This window comes from Poromitra crassiceps, assembly GCF_964638095.1.
Source record: "Poromitra crassiceps genome assembly, chromosome: 26".
NCBI lineage: Eukaryota > Metazoa > Chordata > Actinopteri > Beryciformes > Melamphaidae > Poromitra > Poromitra crassiceps.
Window position 1 is genome coordinate 1,975,709 of NC_139640.1, and position 27,473 is coordinate 2,003,181.

At 42.7% G+C, this 27,473-nt stretch overlaps 1 protein-coding gene across 1 annotated transcript; it reads left to right on the forward strand.

The window, feature by feature from the left end:
- Positions 1 to 17,303: 17,303 nt before the first annotated feature.
- Positions 17,304 to 27,166, forward strand: smfn (small fragment nuclease). The gene is made up of 7 exons (XM_083661188.1): positions 17,304 to 17,532; positions 20,126 to 20,209; positions 20,302 to 20,379; positions 22,525 to 22,636; positions 23,353 to 23,461; positions 24,536 to 24,589; positions 25,835 to 27,166. The coding sequence occupies exons 1-7, from the start codon at positions 17,464 to 17,466 to the stop codon at positions 25,965 to 25,967; spliced, it is 639 nt and encodes a 212-aa protein (XP_083517314.1). The 5' UTR covers positions 17,304 to 17,463; the 3' UTR covers positions 25,968 to 27,166.
- The last annotated feature ends 307 nt before the right edge of the window (positions 27,167 to 27,473 follow it).

Below are 27,473 nucleotides of genomic sequence, written 5' to 3' on the forward strand. Positions count from 1 at the left end.
CCCAACCAGCCCTTGTGTTGGTTTTAGGAGTAGGCTGCCATTTCTGTTTCTTCTTCCAGTTTTCCTCCTTTGGTACACTTCAAATTCCTAGTTAGTATTTGGCACCTACTCTGAAGCATCTCAGCTTCATCTTATTTAGAAAATAGCAAAGGGTTAGGGTTAAATAACAAATACTGCGCCTGCCAAAATACTAACTAGGAATTGAAAGCTTACCTAAAGCAGAACAGAGAAAACCAAAAGACAGCATCTTACACAGCAGCAGAAATGTTGGTTGGGTAGAACCACCAACACCCAATCTCATCAAGCACTCACACAACACACCTGCACACAGCCAATCAGGAGGGACAATCAACCAGCTGGTGAAATTAACAAATATATAAACACTTACAAGCCTCTCTTTCAATGGGTTCAACCTCCATCTCAGAGCCATGAGGTGTATTTTCTTGTGTAAAAATGTGTGTGTGTTTTCATCCCAATGAAATAAAGGTGTGTGCAATAGTATAGTTACATCACATTGCGACAGCAAGGCCCCTCCAGGCAGAGGACCCCACCCCCCCCGGGGGGTGGGCTAGAAGCCATATATCCTCTTCTCCCCACCAACCAGCCACTATGTTGGAGCTTTAGGAGTAGGCGGCCATTTCTGTTTATTTCAAGATGCTGTCTTCTTCCAGTTTTCCTCCTTGTAGGCTTTAACTTCCTAGTTAGTAAAGCTAATGCTCCAACTCAAGCAGCTCAGCTTCATCTCATTTAGAACTCAGAATTCAGATTGTGGACAAGAATCCTGAGTTCTAAATAACCATGAAGCTGAGCTGCTTGAGTTGGAGGGTTGTCTTCACTAGGAATTGAAAGCTTACCTAAAGAAGAAAAGAGAAAACCAAAAAACAGCATCTTACCTTAAACGGCAGCCTGCTCCTGCAGCTCCAACAGAGATGTGGCTGGTTTGGAGTAGAGGAGGATGGGATACTTCCCTGAACGCACCTGTGTCTGCTTATTGCTCTCTTTTAAAGGCTGGGCCTCCCCAACACCGACCAATCACCCGCTGGCACCTGACCCAATCTCATCAAGCACTCACACAACACACCTGGAACCCACTCACACAGCCAATCAGGCAATCAGGAGGGAAAATCAATCAGCTGGTGAAATGAACAAATAGAAATAAACACTAAATAAACACTTAACACTGTGTATCTGGCTGTTGTGCATACATGTATATAGTGTTACATCTCCAATACTCTGTGATGTCCATATGAAATAAGCAGCAACGTGTGTGTGCCTGTGTGATTAACATAGTAAATTTTGTCATGCGCGCACACTACTGTACCTCACATGTGACAACAAGATGCGTACTGTAGCTACTTATATGTCAACCCTGTTACCCTAGAATGGTAACAGGGTTGACGAAAGTATGCTTTTGTGTGTACATGAAAATAAACTTTTCTTGCCAATAGTATTTAGAGAATATAATTTCGGCCTCTCATGAATGCACACCATGTGGTATTAGCACCTTGCACTTGCAGTCAGATGGAGATTTAAAATGTTTTTTTTTTTTTTACTACTGGGGGAACCTGCCCCCCCTCTTCCCCTGTGATCTGTAGGAGGCGCTGTGTCGCTCTGTGTATCTGCCTGTACGAGGCGCTACGCTGGTGATGTTAAAGACAGGGCAGTGCTGTAACATGTCTCCTCCATCGGGAATTGAACCAACAGTCTACCTGTCAGAGACAGTGACGCAGCCGCTCAGCCGACTGAGCTATGAGCTGTTGGGAGTTAAGCTTCTGATTTCTACACACTGTATTCACACTAGGGATGTTCATTTTGAAAATTTTCCAAAATCGATAATCGGTGAAAATTAACGATCAATTATCGATTATCGATCACATTAATACTTAGAATTTTTTTTTTTTTTTTTTTTTTTTTTTTTTTACAAAATGAATGCCTGTGGCAGAAAATACGAAAGACAACGTGTTCTCCTCAATGAACTCTTTATTTCAATGTGTCTCCCCTCCAACACTGCTGTCCCCGGCGCATGCCGGTGTGAATTTCCCATGTTTAAAACAGTTTTGTTGGCACAAAGGCCCGTGCCCAGCCAGAAAACTAGAGACTATATGAAGCTCCACCTCACGTTAGTCGGCTGTGCAATGGAGTGGGGCGAGGAGGAACGAATTCCACCCAAACCTAGTCCATTTTTTTATTTTTATTTTTATTTTATTTTTCATAATTAAAAAATCGATCCAAATGCCACAGGATCGATTCCAATCCTTAACGATCAATTATCGATTTTCGATAATTGATGAACATCCCTAATTCACACTGACAATAACACAGAGCATAAAGAGTGAGACAGGTGAGATGTGTACCAGTGAGTTGAGCTAGAGTCAGGGACTGACTAGTCTCCTTCATCAGCTTATTTCTATCAGTGTTCAAACTACTGGTGATGATAAAGAAGGATCACTGCTACAGCTTATAATGTGAGTACTTTATAAGAAATCGCCTGAGGCTGGGATTGAACCAACAACCTTTACATATCACACAACATTCACATGTTTATCTGAGTGAGCTATACTCCACTTTCTCTTAAGCTCTTAGTCAACCTCAGCTTATAAAAACGTGTAAAGATGTTTATGGGGTTTTTCGGGGTGCAGCAGTCAGAGCGCGGACGCGTGCGCGTGTGACCATTACAAGTCAATGGGGAAACTACATGACACGTCAAGCGTTGCTTTGCTACACAGGCGTCAAAGCATGCGTGTGTGACACGTTCAGTCGATAGCTGCGCATGTTTATTGAGTCGTTTGGATCTCCATACACACACTCACACAAGAGACAGAAAGACACACACATGCACACGCAAACACACACAAGAGACAGACACACACACTGATGCCATCAGTATGTCATCAGTGATGATGTCATCATTGATGTCATCAGTCTGAGGCTCATGGGAGAGACTGAGGGAGAGGGAGAGAGAGAGAGAGAGAGGGGGGAGAGACACTGAGGGAGAGAGAGAGAGGGAGAGAGACTGAGGGAGAGGAGTTGAGGGAGAGAGACTAAGGGAGAGGAGAGGGGGGAGAGACTGAGGGAGAGAGAGAGAGGGGGGAGAGACACTGAGGGAGAGAGAGAGAGGGAGACATTGCGCGCGCGGCAATAGGGCAGGCAAGGCCACGCAGCAGCGAGCTGCGGGCGATGCTGCGCAGCGGCCGAGCTGCGTATGCAAGCTGCAGGATGTGCAAGGCCGCGCAGCGGGCGAGCCTATCGAGCGAAGAGGGGTCAAAAGGTCACCCTCTCAAGCCTTCTTAAAGGCACAGCGTCATACGTCCATCAAATAATTCAACGTTATTCAATGACCAAATAACAGCCAGAAATACATAGGTAAACATGATCCTATTTGAGTTGAGGGGAATACTGCCTACTCTACCTACCGATCCGTAACATGATAAAATGCCATGTTTTAGACACGTGATTCATCGCATTTTGGTTCAGAAATTTAACATTCCCGTGGATTCCCAAAAAAACGTACAACGCTGACATTTGATTCTTTATTTGTCTGATCTATTTGGGTTGACATAAGTCTTATGTCTGCCTCACATTAATTACAGGTCTCTCTAACAGAGAGCACTAACCAATAAAAAAGTATTGACTTGACATAAGGCACCCCTCCGTGGGACTAGTAGATAATTTACTACAGTATGTGCTTATTGACATTTTGCAAGCGCCAGCATGAGCAGAATATGAAAGTGGAGTCTGCAGAGTGGCAGCCAACCACACACTGTAAAGCCGTTCTCTCTCTCTCTCTCTCTCTCTCTCTCTCTCTCTCTCTCTCTCTCTCTCTCTCTCTCTCTCTCTCTCTCTCTCTCTCTCTCTCTCTCTCTCTCTCTCTCTCTCTCTCTCTCTCTCTCTCTCTCTCTCATGTGCTATAAACAAATTAAAAGTTTCAGTCCGTGAAATTAATTTAACATCTGTAAAATACAATTCATGTGAAAAAATAAAGTGTGTGACATGTGGCAAGTGTGAAAAAAGATGAGTCAAAGAGGCTTAGCTCAAAAACTTCAACAGAGGTTCTGCTGAAGGATCATCAAAAAATAATAGCGCTCTCGATGAATACTTCAAATGTGTTCTTCCCCCCCTGCCATTTAGAATCTGCTCTTCTGTTTAATGAAGACATGTTGAAGAATGGCTCGAAACAGAACTGGAATACTGAATCACACCAGCATGGAAGGCTTAATGGAAAGTGTCATCTCTTTCAAATGAAATAAGAAATAATATAATAATAATAACTTGTTTACATAAATCATACTTTCGCCCCTTCATGACGTTTACATACACCGTTCCATCAGTCAGAATAGGATCCCTTCAAATGACGTTTACACAGTTTCATCAGTCAGAACAGGATCCCTTCATCTCCCACTGAAAGTCTCCCTATTATTCAGCTAAGCTTGATAGCGTTCGGCAAAAGATTAAGAATTTCACCGGAGAAACCCATTGTCCCTACATGTCTATAAACTAACAGCATCATAACTCTTTGTGGGAAAGAAGTTCTTCACTGATAAATGCTTGTATGTGCTGAGTTTTTACTTTGTGGACAAAATTGCTTTTTCAGGGACTAGTGGTTACAAAGGTCTTCATAATGACTAACTTTATCGTCTTTATGCAGTAAAAAAAAAACATCATACTGTATGGGTTATTTTATTTCTTTATTTTTTCCAGAAGGATTTTTTTTCAGTACCATAATAATAGTCCTTATCCACCCGTTCACTGCTGTACTATCGCTGGTAATTATGCTTACCCTGGTAATGTCTCTTCACATCGAACTCTTTCATAGCAGCAACAGTCTCTTGGCAAATGAGACAAAAGTTTCAGCTTTCAGTGAAAAAATATTTTAAACTTTCCACCGCTACTGAAAGCGTCGACCCTCGCTGTCAACTTTACGCTTCTTTGCTGTGGCAATGTCTGCCACCTAGTGGTAAATGTCTGTTGCTAGGTAACTGTTCGTTTGCTGTTTACCGTCTGAAAACATTAGTCCCGCCTGCGTTGCCTACTTCAGAGGTTCTCAAAATTAGGGCTTTGCGCGGCGCTATTCCAGCGCAAAACGGGCGCTAACGCAAAATGACCGCCATTGGGAAGATAGGGCCCTTTATCTGTGTGTCTGGGAGCTGAGACTAGTAAACCAATGACTGTGCCTCCTGCTCCTACAACCTGCCCATCAAAATGCCGCAGTGTGCGGACAACACCGTTCCTGTACGTGGGCCTCTCCTGCAACAGCAATGAGTCCATGCACAGCCTGTCCCGCACTCTATGACCTGACGTCATGCTGTAGCACCAACCAAGTATAGGAGCTCACCTGCCTTCAAAGGGATGAGGACATCACCTGAAAGCCCCATAAAAATACTCTTCCCTCCACAACCAGACATTTCCTTGACTGTAAAGTCTGATTGCTGCAACCTTGTTGTTCACACTATTCATTTTGAGTCTGTCAAATAAGTAGTGTTTCCCATTAATTAATAATTACTGGACTATGGCGGCTCACCATAGTCTAATTTGTTCATTTTGCTCTCAAAGTGCACCAGATTGATGCATTTAACTTTAAAATACATGCTATTTTCTTCCCCGGGACCCCCCCTAGAGGGTCCAAGGTGCACCCACCACCGTCTCACTAAATCCTATGGGGAACACAACAATGTGTTGGGAAAGAACAGGGAAGTCAGCGTTGTTGTCTATGTTGTTGTTGTTGTTGTTGATGTGAAATGCCACAGTTTACAGATGGATTTATAAACCAATTATCGAAAGGCCACTGCGGAGGTCTGGTCACATTAGCTAGTATCGCTCTATGGGGAAATTAATAGGTAGAAACAGCTGCCAAAGTCATCATCTTTAAGGTTTACTGCAGGGGGCCGCGCTGCTTTGCTAAGTCAAGCTCTTGTGTAGTCCGTCGGGGGCATTTAGCCGATCATACTGTACTCAATGATGTAGCCAGCAGGTGAGTTAGCCTCAAACCGGATCTTCTCAGAGTCATGTACTGTATGTGTAAGCATATCAAACATGGAAATGTTGAGTCCTCCTAGGTGACAGCCTATCAGGCCCGCTTTTACAGGGGTGCAAAAGCACGCATTGCACCCTTATTTTAATTGTCTGCATGCTCAGTTGAAAAGAGTGGTTTTTTTTTTTTTTTTTTTTTATAAATGCTGCAGCTGCACACTTACTGTTTAAACGTGAATTATAATTGTTGTTTTTCTTTGTTCTTTGAGGTGAATGGCTTTTTGGCACCTACATGTAACCTTTTATGGTTGAGATATTTGTATTATCATTATATGGTCCAAATATTTCAGTAAAGCACTTGAAACACTTGAAATATTCTTGTTTGGCTGGTATCATTCTACTTGAAATGATGGTAAAATGCAAATTGTCAAATTTTTCGGGTAGCCACCCGTGTCGGCCCGTGCATGTGCAGCCCTTCCTATCTAGGATGCATCCCTAGTCATCTTGTCCTGGAACCGGCCCTGCAGCCTATTTATAGAGGAGAGCAAAAAAATACAAATATTTGTATCTCGCATGGGTGAAAATGTGGCCAAAATTAAAACTGAGCCTTTGGCATTTCAGCCTAATCTGCATTGCATTATATTACATCTACTTTAATAATAGTACGAGAGCATTCCAAATGTGTTAGTGTTAGGGGTACGATATACGATATTTTAACAATATTCTTTTGCGATCGATTTGTAAGTTGAGGGGGCATCCTCCACGCTAATTTGAGTAATGTCACCATTTTCATCCTCCGTGTCTGTAACGTCCCTCGTCTGTTCAAACAAAGCAATGAAAAGGAGAGCGAGCATGCAATCAGATGCAGATCAGTGCCACCATGTTCAGCTGCTTTTTCTCACGATATGAGATTTCATCTCAACGATGCATATTGTCACGTATTGATATCGCGATATATTGTGGGACGATATATTGTGACATCCCTAGTTAGTGTCCAACTGTTCTTGGACCTCGCTGCATTAAAGGAACACTCCACCGATTTCCAATGCGGATTTATTTTGTACATAATCTCTCACATATCCGGAAACTGTAAACAGTTTTGCAGGCATTCATTTAGTTTGACAGTTATTGAGTTGTTTTGAGTTAAGTTGTTGACCAGTGATGTCATCAGCAATGGACCTTCACTGATTTTACTGTTTGTATTACACATTACTTTTCATTTGAACCCCTGCTATATATCTCAGTGGTTAGATTGAGCTGGGTCTTTTCTCCTGCCCGTGGGTATTCAGTTTGTTTGCTGTTGATGAGAAAGAAAGAAAACAATACTGCAAGCTATAGAGGATAAACAGATCGGTAGACTAAACAACGGATGTAGACTAAACAATGTCCATGGGAGCAAAACAAATGCAGTGGTAAGTAAACAAACAAACAGTGCAATAAATGAATAAATAGATTGCTAAGCATACTCTGAAAACTAAATAACTGGATAAACAAGCAAATAGCCTACATACTGTAGGCATTGCACAAACATATCACTCTGTCTAATTTCCACATGTCTAGCAATAATCTTTAGTTCCTATTGCTTGACTGCATATTGAATGGTAAGTAGTGTGGGTGCATCATCGCACTCCGACATGGATTTGAATGGCCCATCATACGAGACAAAGCGATTACTGTTAAATGCCAACACTAATATGGAAGAGCCCATACTTTCCTCTGTAAATGCTCGGTGAGTTACTCTTTGTTTCATCACTGCCTCTCTGAATGATGAGCGCACTGGCTGCTTCTAACGAAGGAGGTTACTGCCCCCTGTTGGCAGCCAATGTGAACAACAACCACCCACACTCAGTGCAGCTTTGCTGAGGGACGGGGAGGTGGACGGAGCTGCCGCTGACTGTGATAAGGAATGGCTCATGAGAAAGCCTTTGACATGGTGATTGTACTCGTTTAGTGGTATATACTTGCATTCAGGGAAGGATGTCATGGTTGAAGAACAAGGAACTGCCTGGTCTCTTAGAGGCCATTTACACCTGGCGTTAACATGTGGTTTCTGCCATCAGATTGCAATCAGATTGTATTTTATCACTTCAGCCTGATTCCATTTACACCTGGCGTTAACATGCATTTTCTGCAATCAGATTGCAGAAATGGTCGGCCTCTCAATCCGCGTAAAGTTGCTGTATCCAGATTGAGAGGACACATTGCATTTACACTTGTGTTCAATGTGTACACACAATGCATCCCTGACTGACCACCTCCGGAGGTGGTTTGGCCGATCAGATTGCAATCCTTCTTCAATGCGTTTTGGGGGTGTTTACACCTGTACTTTCAAGTGATGAAACACAATCTGATTGCAATCTGATCACAGAAAACACATGTTAACGCCAGGTGTAAATTGCCTCTTAGGTGTGGTTGGGTTTGACCTCCTGGCAATTGCAATATTACTATTATTACTAGTAGCAGTACTAGTTGTAGTACTAGTTGCAGTAATAGTAGTAATAATAGCAGCAGCAGTAGTAGTAGTAGTAGTAGTCCTCATACCAAAACGACAGAGTAGTAAGGTTAGGCAACTGAACTTGGTTAGGTTAGGCAACTAAAACAACTTGGTTAAGGTTAGGCAACTAAAACAACTTGGTTAAGGTTAGGCAACTAAAACAACTTGGTTAATGTATGGGTTATGATTCAAAAAACCAGTCCACCAACCCCACCCCTTCACCCTTAAGTGTCAGTGAGCTTTTTCCAATATCAGACTGTCGTTATGTTAAAGACTGCCAGAGGTCTCCGCTGCTTCCTGGTTATAGCTCCCGACTCGTATATCGGCGTATATACACAGCATGCATGCACTTACGTACATGACCGCAATAGTTCACATTCGTAAACATCGGTCATTTTAAACGCCATTGAAAATTGACCTATGTGGTCAAAATGACAACATAGTCCGGTAGTAATATTACTTACCCTGTGGTCTTTCACTCTCTATAGCCTAGAAATAGAATTGTGAGGGGCAAATTGCCTACAATATCTCTCAAGGTAAAACAGCTATTGAGGGCAAAGTGGTGGTCAGTTGTAATTGATATCCACTTACTGTATATCCAACAGGTACTGCTGATGGCTCACTGAATGGAAGGTCTTGCAATGTCAACCTCTGCTCAGTAGGCTATATGCTTTAATGACAGAACCAGCGTGAGCACTAAGGCCATGTTCAGACTAGGGGGCCAAATCTGATTTGTGAACTTTAGTGACCTATTAATGACTTTATCCAGATTGGTTTTATGAGTCTGGACACTCCAAGTCTGATTTGTGTCACTTGTCCCAAACCACATATGGAGGTAGTTTCCAATCTGCTTTCGACTGATGTGTCTTCAGTGCGGACGCGCAGATCCACCAAATCTGATTTGAACGTCACTCGCAACTCGTCATCAAATGCTTCTGCGCAGGAAAACCACGTCACCAACGTACGTATTTACTGACGCCCACGTCGTTACCATAGCAACCCATGCAGATAGGCTGTTTAGGTCTGGACACACAGATCCGACTTGAGAATCAGATTTGTGGCAGTGCGGACACACTCCCAAATCAGATTTGGGAAACCAATCAAGAAAATGATGATTAATGACTTTATCAGCAAATCAGATTTGCCTGTAATGTGAACACAGCCTAAGAGCTAAACAACACTCACACAACACTCTTCATTTCCTCTTTGCCCTTACAACGATAATTATTGAATATCACTGCAACTATAACCTTGTTTTCCTCATGCCATTGTCCTCATCATCATTGAGGTTTGGTACATCTTCAGGTTTCGATTTTGGCCATTTTTGGAGTGGGGTTGGGCCGGGGGTGTTTGTATAGACCAAATCACCGTGACGTCACCATGTAAACAACATTACTTCCGGGTACCACTTGGGGAAGGTGGCATGTTTAAATGTGCGTGTTGTCAAATAACTGCTGTCAAACCCTCTCGTTGTTTTCGGCCGACTACTTTCAATTTAAATGGTTAAACGGTTGGTAAACATGCTTGTCCGACGTATCTAGCCTTTCTTCTGTGTTTGTTTTATGTAGTGTTAGCTAGCTAATAATGTTTTTTCTTTGTCTGTCAAACTCGCTGTTTTTTTGCAGACTCGTTAACGTTACAGACAGAGCTACTGACGCCACGTTAATTTAATTTAGCTTCAAGTCTACTCTGGTCTGGTCCAACAGGTAAATTAGCTAGTCTGGTCTCCACTAACGTTAGTGAAAGTGTTGTTATGAATGATATTAAACCACAACACAACACGGACGAACCATTTTTGTCTTCTTTGTCTGTTTTTGTCTTCAACACGTCAGTTTGTGCCGTCCACCGCCATTATAACGGGTGGACCCAGGGGTACCCGGAAGTAAATGTAAACATCCCCGCTGATTTGGTCTATTGCAAGTAGAGGAGTTGAATCTCATTCCCAATTTCACCCCCCTGTGCTTCTTGGAGGACGTGCGTTATGACTTTTTAGCAGACCCCTGGGCAGTGATCTGTGTCAATTGAAATCCTGTTCTTGCACAGCGATGATATAGTGCTGCCCGAGAACTGCAGAAGATAAACAGGTTGTCTGCCATGCTACAACATGAGGGAAGCAGAAGAGGCCTGAAGCTTAATTTATACTTATTAGAAAGTGTCGCTCAGCACATGGTCGCAGACGAAAAAGAAAGTGTCGCTCAGGGTGTTGCATTTATACTTCAGAGGACGTTTGCCTCGGTTCAACGGTCACGTGACACTCGAACGCTATTAAGTGCAGACAGCCAAGAGAAGAGAGGGAAACGCACAGTGAAACCACCTCGGAGCCAAGATGTAACGTAATTGGCTGCAGCCGCATATAAACGACACACAACCACACAACTCACCTTCTCTCTCGTTCTTTGTGATTTTCACAAAGTCATACATCAAGGACAGGCTGATAAAAATAGCGGGGACACGTTCATTCATTGCAATCGAGAGAAAATTAAAACAAGGAAGTCAAGCGCGTGCCGTCTCTATAGCCAATCAGACTTGCACGATACTATGACGTAGTCAGGGACACTAGACATTTCACTCAGCAGACACTGCTGCTCGCCGACACTCGAAAGTGTCGACTCAAGTCTTCATTTCCGTCGGCGACCGTTTCATAAGTGTCGGCAGACAAAGCATAAATTGGGCTTTAGACGTCTCACGGAGATGGCGCTATATCTGCGCTTGAGACCTGTGCTTTTTGTCGGAACGCCCGGAGCACTCTGACGGAATCTCGAATAAAAAAACACACCATAAAACACCGGTCCATCAAGGCTCCTGATGTCCCCGGGTGCAACCGTTTCTTTGCGTCTAGTCTTGCAGTCTCAGATCCATCTCGTTTTATCCTCTCTCCTCTCCTCTGATTCTCATGTTCCGTCTTGCTCAGCATGTCAAATCAACAAACCAGCAAAGGCAAAGTTCTGCCACCGCGGGATCAGAAGCACCAACGTGAGCGAACACTGTTATCTTGGTAAGAGTATGGCACCGCAAATGACTTTCGTTTCGTTCTTGTCATTGCAAACATTTTCTCTTCGCATAGCTGCATACTCAAACAAAGAGGACAAAGACGTGCAGTCAAAGAATGAGAGAAATGCTCGGGGGCTTCGGAAAATATCAATCAATGATGGATAGGCTACCTACTAGGGATATCACAATATATCGTCCCACAATATATCGCGATATCAAAACGTGACAATATGTATCATTGAGATGAAATCTCATATCGCGAGAAAAAGAACCTGAACGTGGTGGCACTGATCTGCATCTGATTGCATGCTCGCTCTCCTTTTCATTGCTTTGTTTGAACAGACGAGGGACGTCACAGACACGGAGGATGAAAATGGTGAAATTACTCAGATTAGCGTGGAGGATGCCCCCTCAACTTACAAATCGATCGCAAAAAATATTGTTAAAATATTGTATCGTATCGTTATCGTGGACCCAATATCGTGTATCGTATCGTATCGTGAATTGAGTGTATCGTGACACCCCTACTACCTACAGTACAATCTGGGAACCCCGAGTCTATTTTGATTTGAAAAATAGACTCTGGGACAGCCCTACCGTTTTCCCCAGCTTCCTGTACAGAGCGCCTCTCCGCGTCCATCACTTCCTTTTCCGCCTCCGTGCTCCACTGTTTACAGTCTAAATAGCAACTTGCACCGCGACTTTACAGTCATTTTTCACTGTTGTTGTAAGTCGAGTTGACGTCTTCTGTGCAGTGTGTTTATGCATTAACGTTATTAGTGAATAGCCGAAACGGACGCGGAAAAGGAAAGCGCGAAGTGAAGCGACGGAAAAGCTACCGTCACTTCCTTTTCACAGTGGAGCACGACCGCGGAAAAGGAAGTGATGGTGAGTGGTGGCAGGAGAGGGGCGCCTTACAGGAAGCTGGGGAAAATGTAGGGCTGTCCCAGAGTCTATTTTTCAAATAAAAATATTGATTGATTGATTGATTGAAATGATTTATTTCAAACAGTTAAAACAATACATAAAGTGAAAAAACCAGTAAACATAACAGTCCAATAGACTTCAGCAAAAGGAAAATACTTAAACTCAAACGTAAAAAAAGGCAAACTGTTTGAAAAGGGGCAGGAAGAAGCCTAGGCTTATCGAGTCCTGCCCCCAAATCATTCATAAACAAATTCATACCTCCCACTGTATGCATATCCCAACTCCCACGCTCCTCCGCACACGCTCATGTATACATGTATACACATACATACATACATATATATGTATATAGCCTACACATACGTATACAAACTTACCCATACACACACAATATCATAAATCCACCCACATATCCCTATCAATACTTATTCCTAATAATACATTCCAATATTACCCCAATAACCCAATGCTTTGATATTAACTTGTGTTGAACCAATGCATATAAGCTTACTGTATCTTTCATTACACATACAGATTACTTACATTATAGAGTGGACTATAGTCAAAAGATTGTGCACTTTTCATTGTGGTTGGGCACAATGAAAAGTATTAGCCTGGGTAAACCCATCCCCCACGTGACCTGCTCTCAGGCTTACCCTGCTCTCAGAGCAGGTCTGAGAGCAGGTCACGTGGAGGCTGGGTTTACCCAGGCTAGAAAAGTATGACCTACTGACAAAGAGCTTGCAGGTAACATACAGGCAATTTCGCTGCTATATTCCCACATGCGAGCGCCCAGGTGTGAAGGGAAATGTCCGATATTGACTTACAGTTTTCCGGTACGCATGTGGGAAAACGGCTACTGATTGTCACATGAAAAGCCACGTCTACAAACACTAGAAAGATTCAACACAGAGAGACAATGCAGGATGCCTCCCAGCAACATCATGTTTGGAGGACAAAGCTACAGAGATCAAGGAAAGGGCTTTGGCGCCATCTGTAGGTAGATCAAGGAAACTATCCTTCAGAAATACAGCACTAGGCCTACTGTCAAAAAAGAAAAGAAAAAGGGAAAAAGAAGCGAGTCAAGCCGGGCGGGGCCGCGCTAATACAGTCAAGTTTATAGACGTGCTGCTTTACTGGTCTAAGGACATGAAAGGTTGAAAGAGGGGCGAGTGAATCCATGTATTTATCTGTGAAATGTAAATTCAGGGTGAACAGCAAGATGTCAACACATTTCAAACAGAGGCAATTCAAAGTGTTTTATATCAAATGGATAAAAGGAAAAGAGCAGAGTGTTACAAGGTAAAAAGGTCACAGTGCAAAATTATTAAATAAATAAATAAAATACAAGCTAAGAGATATTACAGGGCAGATGAGTCAATTAAAGGCAGAGCTGAACAGAATTTTGAGTCTATTTTTTTTTTTTTTTTTTTTTTTTTCCCGACGGGACAATGCAAAATTAATGAACACAATAACCATGGAACAGATAAAAACATCTGGAACATAATAAAAGTGTAAAAATCGCCGGATTTAGCACAAGGCTAGTTTCCATCCCTTGTCCCCGAAACATAAAACACAAAAACATAAAAACAGAATATATAAAACAACAAACAGTTTAAAGCTAGCCAGAGTTGGAGGAGATCTAAGATCTTCTGAAAGTTTATTCCAACTATGTGTAGCATAACTGAATGTTTTGTTTTAACCCTAGGAACAGTTAGCAGACCAGTCCCTGATGACCTAAGATGTCTAGAGCAGGGGTGCCCAAATTCTTTCCCATGAAGGGCCAAAACTCAATCTGGGTGGAGGGCCGAGGGCCAAAAATAAACGTTGTGGAATTACATTAAAATGTATTGTGTTTTATAGAAAATTAACATTCTAAATCTAAAATAACATTTCAATATAATAATCTACTTTTTATCTGTTTGGTAATTGAAATAATATGCAATTGGTTATATATATTTAAAAAAACATCTGCATTTGTGGGGAGCTTAAACATTTAATCAGTAAACAGTAACACCCCGTTAAAAACAGTTGTATTTTCCACCTTTGTAATCAAGAGAGAAATTTGACTTAATTCGCAACTTGAAAAATCCTCAAGGTACTTTGAAAATCAGCTTTATTGTCCATCTTTTGTAAACAATTTGCCATGACAATTTGCAGGGATGCAATCTCAGGAGTGAACACAGTATCCGCAGCCACATTCAGACACTGTTTCACAAAGTCACCACGTGAAAAAGCTCGTCCACCCTTTGCAATCAGTGCAGATATCTGATAACTTGCCCAAGTTACATTCTGGATAAAAAATGGGGGGGGGGGGGGGGTTAAAATATATATATATATATATATATATATATATATATATATATATATATATATATATATATATATATATATATATATATAAAAATCCGTGGCGGGCCAAAACAAACAGAGCGCGGTCAGCACTGGTCTAGACTCAGGGATACTCAACTTGCTTTGCCCGGGGGCCACAATCGTGAAATGATAGGAGGCCAGGGGCCAATTAATAAACATTCTATATATATTTTTCTGTAGCGGATTGTAGGTTTTTGGGGTGTCAGCTGGAGTTTCGTTTGAGAATGATGTGCACACCGGATAGTTACTTAGGTTAAGTTAGTTAGGTTAAGTACATACATAAGTGCCTGGGTACCGAGCAGACGGCGGCGGTATTTGACAATTTAGCTGGAGCTCAGTCAAACTTTATTTCACATACATTTTTATTGTGAATTAGATTCTAATTCACAATGAAAACTAACATGACATTATTAGAAAATGGTCGGGGGGCCACTCTGCACCCTGTCGCGGGCTGCATCTGGCCCCCGGGCCGCAAGTTGAGTATCACTGGTCTAGAGGGTTCGTAGTGTGTTTTAACCCTAGGAACAGTTAGCAGACCAGTCCCTGATGACCTAAGACGTCTAGAACAGTGTTTCGGGACCCAAAAGTGGGTCGCGGGGCCGTTTTGAGTGGGTCGCGTATGTGTGCATCAGAAAAAAAGTTCTTTGGATGCGTAAAGATACTGGTACCATATAGTAGAAGTAACTAGAAGACCTAAGTCATCCATTGGTACCCACATGTCATGCTAGCTTGTTGCAAAGGGGGCTAAATGATGACAAAGTTAGGCTAAATTCTGAAAATCCTCAGAATCAGAATCAGAATCACTTTTATTGCCACAGTATGCAAGTTACATACGAGGAATTTGTCTTAGTGTCTGTATGCAGCGTAGCGGTCACATCAATATACAGAGATAAGAAGTAGGAAGATAACTAAAGACAATCACAAAGTTGCAAGTGCAATCAAATCGAGTAAATATATACAATATGTACATGAGTGGTGAAGTGTTCTGTGGATGATAAATATGAATTTACGTTGAATTTACATGAGATTTACAGACTGAGTTAAATAGGCATTAAATGTGCAGGGAATTTACATGAATTTACAGTCCCAGTTAAACAGGCATTAAATTAGATATGAGTTCCAGTTTTATGTGGGGGGGGGGTTCAGTTGAGTTTAAGAGGAGGTTTTGTGTGTGAGTTTGTGTGTGTGTGTGTGTGTGTGTGTGTGGGGGGGGTGTTGGTGAGGTCCTTGGCGGAAGGGGTTTCCAGGCCTTGTTGTTGAGGCTGATGGCGGTTGGGAAGAAGCTGGTCTTGTGGCGGGTGGTTCTGGTCTTGGCAGACCTCAGTCTCTTGCTGTGGGGGAGTGTCTTAAAGAGTTTGTGGCCAGGGTGGGAGGGGTCAGCCATGATCTTGCGAGACTGCTTCAGTGTCCTGGCTGCATGCAGGTCGTGGAGGGATGGCAGGTTGCATCCGATTATCCTCTCAGCGCAGCGGATGATGCGCTGAAGTCTGTTGATGTCTTTGAGAGTGGCAGCGACTTAATGACTAAGGAAAAATGTGGGTCGTGAGGCTAGACCAGTTGAGAACCACTGGTCTAGAGGGTTCGTAGTGTGTTTTAAACAGTGTTGGGCAAGTTACTTTCAAAATGTAATTTACTACATATTACTAGTTACTTTCATTTGAAAGTAATAAGTTACTTTACAATATTACTTTCAGTGTACTGTGTAGAGTAACTCGTTACTTAGTACGCTACTTTTGCATTACTTTTACCAAAACAACAGCAGCAGGAGAATGACATTGCTGCCCCGGAACCATCCCGAAAAATAATTTCAACCGCCTTGAAGTCAGTGTAAACAAACAAAAAAAAACAAAATTCTAAATGTTATTCTTTTCCTTGGTTATTGTCATCTATAGTGGTTATTTGCATAAAAACAAATAAATTTGATTAGGAAATTATTGTATCTTTTTTAAATATGTGCTTTGATTTAATAAAATGTAACTCAATTTGTAACTTGAGTTACTTGAGAAAGTAACCTATAATATTACTGAAATCCTAAGTAATAAGTTATATTACTGAGTTACTGCTAAAAGTAATATATTACATGTAATATATTACTTTTGTAATGAGTTACCCCCAACACTGGTTTTAACCCTAGGAAGTTATACCAGTCCCTGATGACCTTGACCTGATGACGTCTAGAGGGTTCGTATTGTACTGCTGGAGTGGAAAGGAAGTCTGAGAGAATTGATATAATTGTGGATGCAGCAAATAGATTTCTAGGTGTTGTGGAGAGGATGTGCAGAAGCTGTTGAGAGAAGCTGTTGGGCTTTCTCGATCAGCTGAGAAGTAGAGAGCTGTAGTAGAAATGGGAAATGGGTGGGATTTATTTTAGTTTTTTTTTTGTTCAATTCAGATCAGTTCAGTTTGGATCCAGTAGGTGGCGGTAATACAACATTTTGGATTGTCAACCGCCGTAAAACAAAACGGAAGAAGAATAGAAGAAGTCGGCCCAGGAGATGCCGGTGTGCGTGCTGCGGACTCTCACTACTCTGAAGTTTCTCTACACAAGCGTCCCGTCTTTTCATTCACTTGGTAGAAATACATTTTTGCATCAGAGATACACGTGGTTTCGCCGCGTGAACAACAACCTAGTGGCTGCAACGTTACGGGGAACAACAACAGACCTTAACGTTACCGCCAGACGCCACGCTCCGGTGTCCAGGAGCAGCAGCATGTCCTCCAGCGGCAGAGCAGAGCCAGACCCTGGGATGTGCCAGAGGATGGTGTGGGTGGACCTGGAGGTTAGTGTTGTTGTGCCTGCATCAAGTTAGGCAAAATGTGGCGGTTATGCGCTTTTCCCATCAAATTAAAAGTGTAAAATGCGCCGCTCTTGGTGTAAACAATCATGTTGATCTCTACAAAACAACCAAACGTGTAACGTGTACGTGTGTCTAAGTAACGTTACTCAGCAAGTAGAATTGTACGTGTAACGCTAGTTACGTTTTTATGTCAAGTCACTTGGGGTTTTATTTTGAAAATGGCTGGCTTGCTAGACACTAGCTGTGTTGTCTCTTAAAACAGACATCCGGCGAATGCAGCTAAATTGCGGAAGCCAACTCGTCTGGTTTTAAGAGACTTGCTACTAGCTGTGTCCTGTCAGCGAATATAAGAGCTAGCGAATATAAGAAGTTCCGGTGAGGTTTTTCAAAGTAAAAGAACAATTCTGCACAATTATATAGCAGACGGGGGCGATTGAAAAAGTGATTATTTTCCACATTAAACTAATAAACGAAGCATTTAAATGAAGCTATACAATACAAATGGTGTTTCTGTATGACAATAACTGTTTCAATAACATTGAGAACGTTCTTCTCAGTATCTTAATAGATAAAAGCTGTTCACTGGAGTGCATAGCCTTTACAAATTGGACAGTGGACAGGTTTGTGTTCAAAGTGGGAGCTTGCCAAACATATGCACACGCTCTGGTAGACCTCCTCTATCACGTCACACTGTCAGCTAACCTCGGGAGGAGTAAAACATTGTAGATATCTCTTTGACAGCAGCCTCACGTTGTCTAAGCCAGAGAGACCTTTCATATGATCAGATCTCTACAGGGGCGGCTGTGGCTCAGGAGGTAGAGCGCGTCGTCCACTAACCAGAAGGTCGGTGGTTCGATCCCCGGCTCCTCCAGTCTGCATGTCGAAGTCTCCTTGGGCAAGACACTGAACCCCAAATTGCTCCTGATGGCTGTGCCAGCACCCTGCGTGGCAGCTGGCCCCGCCCTCGGTGTGTGAATGAGTGAATGTAGGCACATTGTAAAGCTCTTTGGATAAAAGCGCTATATAAATGCAGACCATTTTCCATTCAATTTACCAATATAAGACACCATCACTTCCTGTATCTGTGCCATGGAGGTTTCTCCACTGCCACGCCCCCTTACGAGACTGGTCAGCCAATGAAGTTTCATACCATTGACAGCCAATCAAGTTGATAACCACGCCCATTTAGGAGACCGGAAGATTAACATTTCTTACAATTAGCGGGGCCTGGAGTGGGGTGTCTCTGTCTAAGCTCAGCTTTGACAGCAGCCTCAAAATCTAACTCTTAACCCACAAGTAGAGAGCTGCGCGGGCCTGAAATCTCGGCCCGAGCCCTCCCCGGCCCGTGACATGCAGGCCCGTGCCCGACCCGGCCCGGATGAGTCATGAAATTAATTGGCCCGAGCCCGTTGCGAGGCCCGACATCAATATCACGATATGACGACACATCTCTCTCTCCCTCTCTGTGCATGCTGCCGCGCTGCTGAACTCGTTGGTACAAAACGTTGCTAGACTGTGTTGCCTATGAAGACAAACACTGCAGCTTTCTCTCTGTCTCTCTCTCCCCCTCTCACACACGCTACCGTGGCCTATCAACATCCACACATGTCTCGAGAAAGAGAACGTTAGATCGTTTAATTGCCAACAGCAACAATGCCCACAAACTGAAACATTATGTCACTCAAGCATATCGAAATTAAAACAGCAGACTTACCGTTTATAGCTGCATTGAATAACGTCACATTAGTGTCCTCACAATGTATGGTAGATGGGTTCATTTTGAACAGGTTGAAATGAGCTTTCCCTACTGCAGTGGGGACTGTTTAACTCTCCCCTCGCAAACTTTGTTTTATGTCCATCGATCTTATTTCTCTCTCACGACACGGACACGGACACACGCGGCTTGTTTTGTTGTTGTTTTTTACGCTGACGGAGTGGCAGACTACGTCACGGTGAGGGTGTGTGTGTCTGTGTGTGTGTGGCTGTGGCTAGGCGAGTGTCTGTGCAGTGTGCGCTCCTCCTCTTTGTGTGACTGCTCTGCTGTGTAAAATCAAGCGAGTAATACAACGTTATTTTATTTAATTATTGAAAAACGGCCCGACCCCGGCCCGGCCCGGACCTATTAATTAAAAAAAAAGAAAAAACGAGCCCGGCCTTGGCCCGTATTGGCAGGCCCGAGGGGCCCGCGAGGGTACCCTCGGGTTTGCAGCACTCTACCCACAAGCCTCATTGGCTGTCATGGTATTTCAAATTAAGGCAAGCTCCAGCAATATGGGAATGCTACCCCATCCCCTACAATATGGCACCTTATCTACATGTGTACTGGATGACCCTAAGCCATATGCTGCCTTTATAGTAGATAAGAGCGGGATAAGAGAAGATTAGCTGATGGACCCTGATGTCTTCGATTTCCCAAACTATGATGTTGCCATCACCGATACCAGCAGTCACATATAAACAATGATATTTTAAATAAAGCTAATCAAATGATCAATTTGCATCTCATAAGTGCCTCCATGGGAAGGTCATATAACAAAATGACACATTTTATATTTCATTCTTCTTATTTTTTCAGATGACAGGCCTTGACATCGAGAAGGACCAGATCATCGAAATGGCATGCATTATCACAGACGCTGAGCTCAATATCCTGGCGCAGGTAATATAAACATCTATGTGATTGCGTTGTCTTTTGTTATGCATTTTGTCTTGTGGGCTACCGCTAACACTCATCTGTTTTCCTGATGGCAGGGGCCCAATTTGATAATCAATCAATCAGATGAGCTGCTGGATGGGATGTCAGACTGGTGTAAACATTATCATGGCAAGGTAAGCTGCCTGTGTGGACAGGGCTTTAAGCTGACTTTCCATTACACTCACTATGTTTACATGCATACTAATTATTCACACACTGACTGATTCAATAAAAACGTTCATTCATCCAGAACAATTCACTGTAATAAATGCAATTACAAAATGGGTCTTCTGTCGTTTTATCCTCCATGGTAGAGAAGCTATGTTTATATGTTACAAATGTATTTTGAAGCGACTTTTATTATAATATTACCAGATTATCAACTCCTCAAAAAAAGTTCGGAAACGTTATTTCGGTCGATTATTTCTCCCCTTTAATAATACCAATTGGTATATTGTATTTTATATCGTTGGAAAGCCTGATTAGTCAGTTTACAATGAGGTACAACTTGTAAGGATCGTACATTCGTGGAATGAGCAACACAGCTAACTGTGTGGGTAGCGCCCCCCAAAAAATTTCCAAAATCCCCTGCAATATTCTTCTGTTGGTATTTACTCTTGTTTTGAGCTTCAAGTGCTGGCAGGTGTGTGATTGGCACCTGATTGGCAACTAATTTGCGGTGCCAAGCTGTTGTGGCTGCTTATGGATCTTCCACACGCTACTGAGGTCCCTGACAGTGTCAAATGAATAAAAAGTGTAAAAATGGCCAATATGTGTTATTTCTACCTTATTACTGTGGGAGAGTACAATCATCCAATCCACCAAGCAACTCAAAACAACAGTGAATACCAACTGAAGAATATTGCAGGGGATTTTGGCACATTTTTTGGGGGGCGCTACCCACACGTTTAGCTGTGTTGCTCATTCCACCAATGCACGATCCTTACAAGTTGTAAACGTGACTAATCAGGCTTTCCAACAATATAAAATACAATACCAATTGCCAATTGGTATTATTAAAGGGGAGAAATAATCGACCGAAATAACGTTTCCGAACTTTTTTGGGGGGAGTTTAGAGTTTAGATTGAAGATTTTTGTATAAGACGTCTTTCAATTTGTAATTTGTAATTGCTACTTATGTTATGTGTGGACTGGATAGCTTTAGATTCCCCTTATACTATTCACCTTATTCACCACGCCCACTTTTCCTCTCTTCCGCGTTACACGCAATTGTATTTGTTCTTCCGGTTCAGCGCTAGCTGGCGGCCAATTTCAAAACAAAACGTCACTATAATAATGAATGAAGTTTGGCAACATTCAGAATGAAGCTACACTGCGGCCAACTTCAGTTACATGTTCATAACGTTACTGCTGCGAGGAGCCGATGGCTGTTACCCGGTCGGCATCTAACGTTAGTTACAAAAGCACGTCGACAGTGTTTTCTCACTGCCAGTAGCCTAACTACAGTAGGGTTTGACAGACAGCTAGTCCGACCGGTGTCAGCACAGTCAGCGCTCCCGGTCCTCGCTGCTCGTTAAAGATTTCCAATAGGCGTTATTCTGATAAACTGGTCACATATATGTTACGTTCTCACCCGAGAAATATTAAAACTTTAAAACAGTTTTTTTTTTTTTTGCTTGAAAACAGCTTTTTGGCAAGTCTAAATAACTGCGGTAGGCGTACTCTACTTCTGTGTCTAAAACCGGAAAGACGATTACGAAATGACGTCATGCAGAAGCGTCCTTGTGTGGGCAAAGAATAAGGTGAATAGAGTAGATCAGGGGTGCCCAATACGTCGATCGCGATCGACCGGTCGATCACGAAGGTAGTGTGGTCGATCGCATGGCATTGAGGGGAGATTTTTTTTTTTTTTTTTTTTTTTTTTTACTGTTTTTCCACTGTTTTTCCACGGTTCCACTGTTTTCCACTGTATACTCAGTGTATATATATATAAATAAATATGTTTGGTAGATCACTTTGACTTGGTCATTTCAAAAGTAGCTCCCAAGCTGAAAAAGTGTGGGCACCCCTGGAGTAGATGATCTCATTCGATTTTGGAGCACATTATTTTGAATATTAATGTCCACTAGTGCCAACTTTTGTTTACTAGTGTCCAGAATGTCTTTATACACCTTTAACCCTATTTCATAACTTATTGATTGTGAACCATAAATGAACAGTGTCACAGAGCGAGTGGAACAGCTGTCTTATAGCAGTTAGCGTTGTAAATGGACCCAGTGCTCACTGCTCATCATCATCACATCATTGTTGTGTCTCAGTCAGGACTGACCCAGGCAGTGAGGGACAGTAAGATCACCCTGCAGCAGGCAGAGTATGAGTTCCTCTCTTTCATCAGACAGCACACCCCGCCTGGACAATGTCCCCTTGCTGGTGAGTTGCTGTCTCTGCTGTGTTTACCTTTTTTTATTTGGAGCACATCCCGTGTCCCACATACATGTCAACAACACATGCTTAAGCTGTGTTCACTGTATTTTTCGCTCTGTCGCTTGATTTAACCCTTTAGAATCGCTCTGTCGTTGTGATTAAATCGCTCGTCAACAGGCACACGAATTGACGGACATCTGGGGGCTATAACGTTACGCAATGTCATGTTTGTCCACTACGAGCCACCGTAGTCGTTTACAAGCTAAGCCTATCAGCGTGCTCCTAGCGTAACCTGTCAATCAGCTGTCAATGCGGTTTGTTGCCACACAATAAACCAGCGGTTTGTTCCAAGCCAGTGTGATCCTTGACTCACTCTCAACACGACAGCCAATCGGCGTTGAACAGCGAGCGACTGATGCCAGCGTAATTTCGCTCGAGTTGGGATATTTCATCTCGGGCGACGAGCGAATTTTCTCCCTATCGCTCTGTCTCTGTCGCTCGGTCGCCCAGCGATTTTTCTCCTGGGCGAATATATGCTCAATCGCTCGTTTGCATTGACTTTGTATGTAAACTCGATGCCAACGAAAAACCTTAATAGGTCGGTGTGAACGCAGCTTTAGACTACCGGTAGTTGCTTTTCATCATTCCGCTGATATATTTGCCAATAATGTGACTTGATTGGCCTCCTATACAGTGATGTCCAACGATGTCTCTTCCTACAGGTAACTCGGTGCATGCAGACAAGAAGTTCCTGGACAAGTACATGCCGCAGTTCATGTACCACCTCCACTACAGAATCATTGACGTCAGCACAATCAAGGAGCTTTGCAGGCAGGTTTTGTGTAAATGTCATGTGGCTGAGAGAGAGATTGCGCGAACGGGAACTTGATCCGCGTCCTGACTAGGGATGTTCATCAATTATCGATAATTGATCGTTGAGGAATGAATTCGATCACATGGATTTTCTTCCGTTTATTATTATTATATTTTTTTCGTTTTTTTTTTTTTTTTTTTTTTTTGCGGACTAGGTTTGGGTGGAATTCCTTCCTCCTCGCCCCACTCCATTGCACAGCCGACTAACGTGAGGTGGAGCTTCATATAGTCTCTAGTTTTCTGGCTGGCCGGGGGCCTTTGTGCCAACAAAACTGACTGTGGTTGTCAACGTTACCGCGGGTTTGACTCTGCTGTCAGCTAAGCTGGAAGACGCCGATTGCCTTACATCATGTAACCTGACATGTTTTGTTTACCTGGCCACAGCGCTAGTGTCTGATATTCTTACTACACAGCGGCATCTCCATTATAGCTGGCCAACAACGCGCAACGTTATTACCAGACCAGAGTATAAAATATATATATATATATATATATATATTATTATTATGCTATCGATAATCGATAATTGATCGTTAATTTTCCCAAATTTCGATTATGGAAATTGTTCAAAATGAACATCCCTAGTCCTGACGCTTGCTTGTAATGATGCTCTTTTTTTCAGGACTGCTCTATCTTGTTCAGGTGTGATTGTATCAGTCCCTAAGCATTAGTATTTGAATATGACATGACATGGGGACAGGCCTATGAAATGCAATCTATTGTAATTACTTATATTTTCTGGTCTATTTAGCCCGTCTATAATGTACTTTCCTCGCTCATCTCATTAATGCCTCATTATTTACTGAAGCCCCACTAATGAGCCTCGCCACCATTCATCAATTTGCATGTCAGAGGCACTTTTTTAACATGGCTTTGCCCACTTTGTTCTGTATTTCAACGAGGAAAGTGTCACAATTGATTTTGGAATATGATTTTGATGGATTCAAGTACATTTGGACATGCAGTTGGAATTTGGCAAGTTAATTGAATTGAATGTAAACGGAGATCGATGTGTGTTTGTGTCACCTTCAGACGGTGGTTTCCAGAGGAATATAAGATGGCACCTCAGAAGAAAACATCCCACAGGCAAGTCTTAATTAAAGCAATGAGCAAAAGCCATCAGCTAATGCCTACCCCACACTACAGGATTTTCAAATCCTTGAAGATTATAAAAATCTTGAGAGCCCACACACTACAGGACAGAGAGAGCCGATTTTTTTACATTTCAATCTTGGGACACACACACAATCGCGTCTGTTCAAACGCAACCCCACACACTAGAAGATTATGATGAAGATTCACCTTGGAAGCAGGGCTCGACGTTAACTTTTAAAATGCCTATTCAGTGTGCGCACCGGGTGTAGTAGTGTCATTTCGTTTTCTAAACAAATTTTATTTTTTGTTTTTATAATGCATTTGCACTGAAAGGATTTGTTTAACTAATATTTGCGCGGACAGCCGCGTCCATTCGGGGTGTAGGCCTACTGTGCACGGCCAGGCGAAAACCGTCTGCACAGGTGTCTTGTGGAGGGGCGCGTCTGCTGATTTGACTCACTTTTCCGTGCGGACACTCGCCGATGCGGGAAGCTGAGACCTAAGCGCTTGTTGTAGGCTACATGCTTTGCAGTATAGCATTTAGTTTTCCGTCCCGTTCAAAGACGCACGGGTATTTCACCTCGATGACAATTTCCTCGTTCTTTGTTTCTGTGTGGGGCTGCAGGCGGACGCGGACCAGATTATTTTGCGAAAAACTGTAATGGAAACGCAGCTACTACTGGCTCTCTGCTCAAGATGCAATCGCCTGTGTCGGGTTGTAAATATCTAACATGTTAGATATGCCCGATTCACAATCGGGAAGAGGCAGTCTTCCCGATTGTGAATCTTTGAACCCCACACACTACAGGATAATTTGGGAAGATTATCTGCCCGACGCGCTTCAAATCGGGAGCACCCCCGAGAAAATCGGGAGGGGGGAATCTTGGCCATAATCTTGCAAATTATCCTGTAGTGTGGGGTAGGCATAACACTGAATGGTGCATTGTTTCTGCAAGTCCATTCATTAAATTAGTCTGCACTGGTCTTTAACCCATTGATACCTGATGCAGCACTTACGTGTATATCCCTCATTTGTGTGTGTATCCCTTTAAGACCGCGTCACGCGGTTCGCGGTCTTAAAGGGATACACACACACAAATGCTGCATCGGGTATCAATGGGTTAAGGTACATGAGCACTATGCAGTTGGAATGCATAATGCGAGACGTACAGATAACACTCGCAGAAACTGAGCGCAGGTTAAACCTTTGCGTGGTATTTTGGTTTTGCTCTGCAGAGCTTTGGACGACATCACAGAGAGCATTCGAGAGCTGCAGTTCTACAGAGCCAACGTCTTCAAATCCCCCACGAAGGAGAAAAGACAAAGGATCGTGGAGAACGGAGGAGATGGCAGCAAGAGTGCGTGCTGATTGAGACCATGGATCCCTTAAAGTCGAGCTTAACCCAAAAATGACTTTTCTTTTCTTTTAGTTCAAATACCTGGGTATGCAGTGCACCTATTTAATAATGTATGCAAACAAAAGCACAACAATCTAATTTCTTTAGTTTTTCACACTTTTTCCACATCAAAAGTTCATTTTTCGAGATTTCATTGATGACAGTAATGTACAGTTTGCTGACGTCACCTAGTACTATCAAATTTCTACCCCATTTCAACCAATCATATCACGACATGCAGCTGTCAATCAAATCTTCATTTCAGGATAATTTTCTCTTCCAAATGAAGTAGAAAATGGCGCCTAGTGCCTGTCATCTGGCAAAATTCCTATCCCATAAACTAACTACTAACTTGGCCAATTGTTAGAAACATGAACAAAAAACAAAAACTATAATCTCTAAGAATGCAAAGAAATGTAACTGGCTCGTTAAAACGCGCATTCCAGGGATATCGTATTTACAGAAATAGTGCAAAAGGCGCGCGCTTGAGAGCATGGTTGTCAGGGGTCTGCCCTCGGAGATTCCAGGCGGGCGGGCAGCACCCATGCATCGGATTGTCCGCTCGCTCCGCACGAAGCAGCTGGCTGCCTGGTACTCTGCGGATCCCACTCGCGTAGCACGACAACACGCTGAATCCCACTCGATTTGGGGGTGGAACACGCCATGATTGACCAATGCCAAAGCCGGTCGACAGAATTGTCAAATCAAATCATCGACATGATACTATGACCCGCCTCGCAACTTGTCATCTCAGACAAATCATGTTTTCAGTCTGAAACGGACTGCGACGCACGTGACGAACGGGTTCAGTTCGACTTTAGTGTTAGTATGACATTTGCAAAAGAAAGCTGTTTTTTATCATTTCAAGTCATGACACATGATTGTCTCCATTGTTTTTAGTTCCTGTTGACATGCTGCTCCAGAATGAGCCTTTGTTTCAGCGTGGTCCAGTTTTCATTGTTTGGAGCAAGATTGTCATTGAAGCTTATTGAAAAGAAAACTACTTGTTCAAAGTTAAATACTGCAAAGAAAAGAAAATTGCCTTTCACTTGTTGCAAAGATTGCAAGGTCTTGTATTTATTTAGCCATTTTTGTCCGGGGCTGGCTTATCATTTTCCCTTTTTTATGAACAATTGAAACCAAAATGCAGAATAAACTTGATTCCTGAGAGGAATGACGTTTGTGTTGTATCAGCCTAGCAAACTGTGTAGTCATATTCAGGGTTATAACACTAGGTGGCAGTGTGTACCTTTTGAAAGTTCTCAACAAAAACTACAGCAGTGTGTTGTCCTGCTGAAGTTGAAGTAAGAAAATAAATGTTGGGAATGAAATGGAGCCGCACCACTACATGATGTGAAGATATACGATGTAGTAAAATCATACTTGAGCACATGGTGCATGCCTACTGTAGTTCAAGAGCAGTGTCATTCAAAACAGTTGTTTCTGAGTCTGACTGATGAAAGGATAACAATCCAGGG

Coding starts and splice junctions, on each gene's coding strand:
- smfn (XM_083661188.1), top strand. CDS start 17,464: ATGTCCTCCAGCGGCAGAGCAGAGCCAGACCCTGGGATGTGCCAGAGG. Junction 20,210..20,301: donor AGCTCAATATCCTGGCGCAG/GTAATATAAACA, acceptor TCCTGATGGCAG/GGGCCCAATTTGATAATCAA. Junction 23,462..24,535: donor ACAATCAAGGAGCTTTGCAG/GCAGGTTTTGTG, acceptor TGTCACCTTCAG/ACGGTGGTTTCCAGAGGAAT.